General features: G+C 42.2%; 1 protein-coding gene across 1 annotated transcript; it reads right to left on the reverse strand.

Annotated features, from left to right (window-relative positions):
- Positions 1-540: 540 nt before the first annotated feature.
- LOC119503619 (protein enabled homolog) lies at positions 541-1,407 on the reverse strand. The gene is made up of 2 exons (XM_037795482.1): positions 1,322-1,407; positions 541-1,156 (listed from the first exon to the last, which is right to left on the reverse strand). The coding sequence occupies exon 2, from the start codon at positions 1,076-1,078 to the stop codon at positions 638-640; it is 441 nt and encodes a 146-aa protein (XP_037651410.1). The 5' UTR covers positions 1,079-1,156; positions 1,322-1,407; the 3' UTR covers positions 541-637.
- Positions 1,408-2,512: the final 1,105 nt, after the last annotated feature.

Genomic DNA, 2,512 nt, shown 5'->3' on the forward strand with positions numbered 1-2,512 from the left:
CTGTACATCCCTCCCCCCCCCGCCCCACCCTCTCTCTCTCCCCCATCTCTCTCTCTCCATCCCCCCGTCTCTCTCTCTCTCTCCCTCCTTTATGCAATAAATCAGATATATGTCACATTTGACCTTTTGTTGTATTCATTCACGATAAGGACAATTTAAGATTACACACTAAATTAGAAGTCCTTGAAGCATGGCTGTATACTCTATTTCTATTGTACCAATACTTGTTTTACAATTTCATAACACAAGGGTGAAGTTATTGCAATGCTGGACTAGTTGACTGGTTGTCTTGGTATGACATGAAAAGCATTATGTATGTTGTCTCAAATTCATAATTTCTATGATGGCTATGATGATGTGGCTCATCCACCCTCATTGTGATACAAAATACACCATCATTATCAGCATTATTAATGTTAAATTGATATATTAATATGTTTTCGGGGATAACATCATAATTACGATACAATATAATTACTTGTCAAAATTATAAGTAAAATAGCTGTATGAATGTAGATAGAATGAATGAATATGAGTATGTGAATAAAGTAGATGATTTTTATGTGACACTAGAACAAACAACATTATCACTGTAAATGAAAGAGCTGATACCAAAATCCAAACATATTCTATATATTTATTTATTTTTCAAAATTGTCTCAACAAGGGAGAGCAAATCTCTCTGTCTCCTCTCCTCCCTTTCTGCATTTTCATTCTCTCTCTTCACCAACCACTCTCTCCACTCTCTCTCTCTCTTCTCCTCTCTGTCCAGCCGCTCTCTCTCCCTTTTCTCTTCTCTCTCCAGCTGCTCCCTGTCCTTCCTCTCCTCTCTCTCCAGTGCCTCTTTCTCCCTTCTCTCCTCTTTCTCCAGACACATCTTCTCTCTTTCTTCATCCCTTTCAGTGACCTGCTTCAAAATCTGGACCCACTCTGGCTCCCTCCTTCTCTTTGAGGGGGTTTCTCCCTCAGTCTGGGGTTCCCTGGGTGAGGGAGGAGAGACCACCACCACATCCTGGCTGGATGAGTCGATGGTAACCGGGGGCGTAATGCTTGGCCTCCGGCCCATCGCCTCATCCATCAGTGAGTACCACTTCCAGGATGCGGCAGTGGCCTCTCCTCCCTCTGTGCTTATGCCTGTTTTAGGGGCCTTCAATTCCTGTACAACACACACACACACACACACACACACGCACATTCAAGGCATGACAACTGCATCTCTTGCTCTCTTGGATTGTGTAGCTCACAGCAGAAAAACAATACCATTTTAGGAGGTCAAACAGAACTTATGAGGTTAAATGGTCAATTTAGGACACAAACTTACCTTGTACTTTTGTTTTAGGTTTTCCCACTTCCTTTTAACTTGGGTGGGCTCTATTTTGCCCACCAAAGACTGCTCCCTGACAAACTCTGTCAAAAAACAGCAATTAAAAGGTAGTTGTTTACGTGAAAATACAACAATTTAAATATCTAACGGTCGCTACCTACAAGGCAAGCAAAGTTATCTATTAAAAAGCTAATAATCACTCAACTTACTCAAATCCTTTTAGGGCAGCATTCCGCCGCCCACTGAAGAGGGCTTCGTTTGAAGTCCTCAGAGGATAAGGGCCTCCGTGTCCTGCTTTGTCCCTATTAACAAAAATATCAGTACGATAGATTTAAGATATGTATGTTGTGTTGTTTTCTTATTGACAGCTCGCTAAGATTAACGTTGCTGTCTCCGTGATATCAAACGTTAGCTAGCTTTGTAGGTTTAACTTAAAAGTTACGGCTTTGCTATGGGTAAAGTTAACGTTAGTAGGACAAATGACGTTCGTTACAGATAGACAGTAGCACTTATGAATTGCTGTCCTTACATTAAATTAGAAAAATAATATGCTATAAGTGGTACTTACATTTATATTCCTCCCTGTCCACCGCTGTCTCCGGGATGTTGCCATCCGCCATGTCCACCATTACAAAAATTTCGAAAGTGACCGTCCCAGCGCATTGTATTGTGGGATACAGTAGGCGAGATAGACTGGTCTGATGCATACTGGAGAATTTTTCCAAATCAGTACGTCATCCGGGTATTTTTGGCATACTGGAGATTTTGCTTTTGTTCGCATACTGCATACTACATACTACATTTTGGCCAAATCAGTACGTACTACTAGTATAGTATGCGGTTTCAAATACAGCCATGGTTACATGTTCCACCTAAACACCTGGTTACACGTTCCACCCAAACACCTGGTTACACGTTCCACCCAAACACCTGGTTACACGTTCCACCCAAACACCTGGTTACACACGTTCCACCTAAACACCTGGTTACATGTTCCACCCAAACACCTGGTTACACGTTACACCTAAACACCTGGTTACACGTTCCACCCAAACACCTGGTTACACGTTACACCCAAACACCTGGTTACACGTTACACCCAAACACCTGGTTACACGTTACACCCAAACACCTGGTTACATGTTACACCTAGCTAACGTGAGCTAGCTAACGTTTAGCTGCCATACA

The sequence above is a fragment of the Sebastes umbrosus genome, chromosome 15 (assembly GCF_015220745.1).
Source record: "Sebastes umbrosus isolate fSebUmb1 chromosome 15, fSebUmb1.pri, whole genome shotgun sequence".
In the NCBI taxonomy this organism is placed as follows: domain Eukaryota; kingdom Metazoa; phylum Chordata; class Actinopteri; order Perciformes; family Sebastidae; genus Sebastes; species Sebastes umbrosus.

Bases quoted from the DNA above. Each gene is read 5' to 3' on its own strand.
- LOC119503619 (XM_037795482.1), bottom strand. From the start codon at position 1,078: ATGGATGAGGCGATGGGCCGGAGGCCAAGCATTACGCCCCCGGTTACC.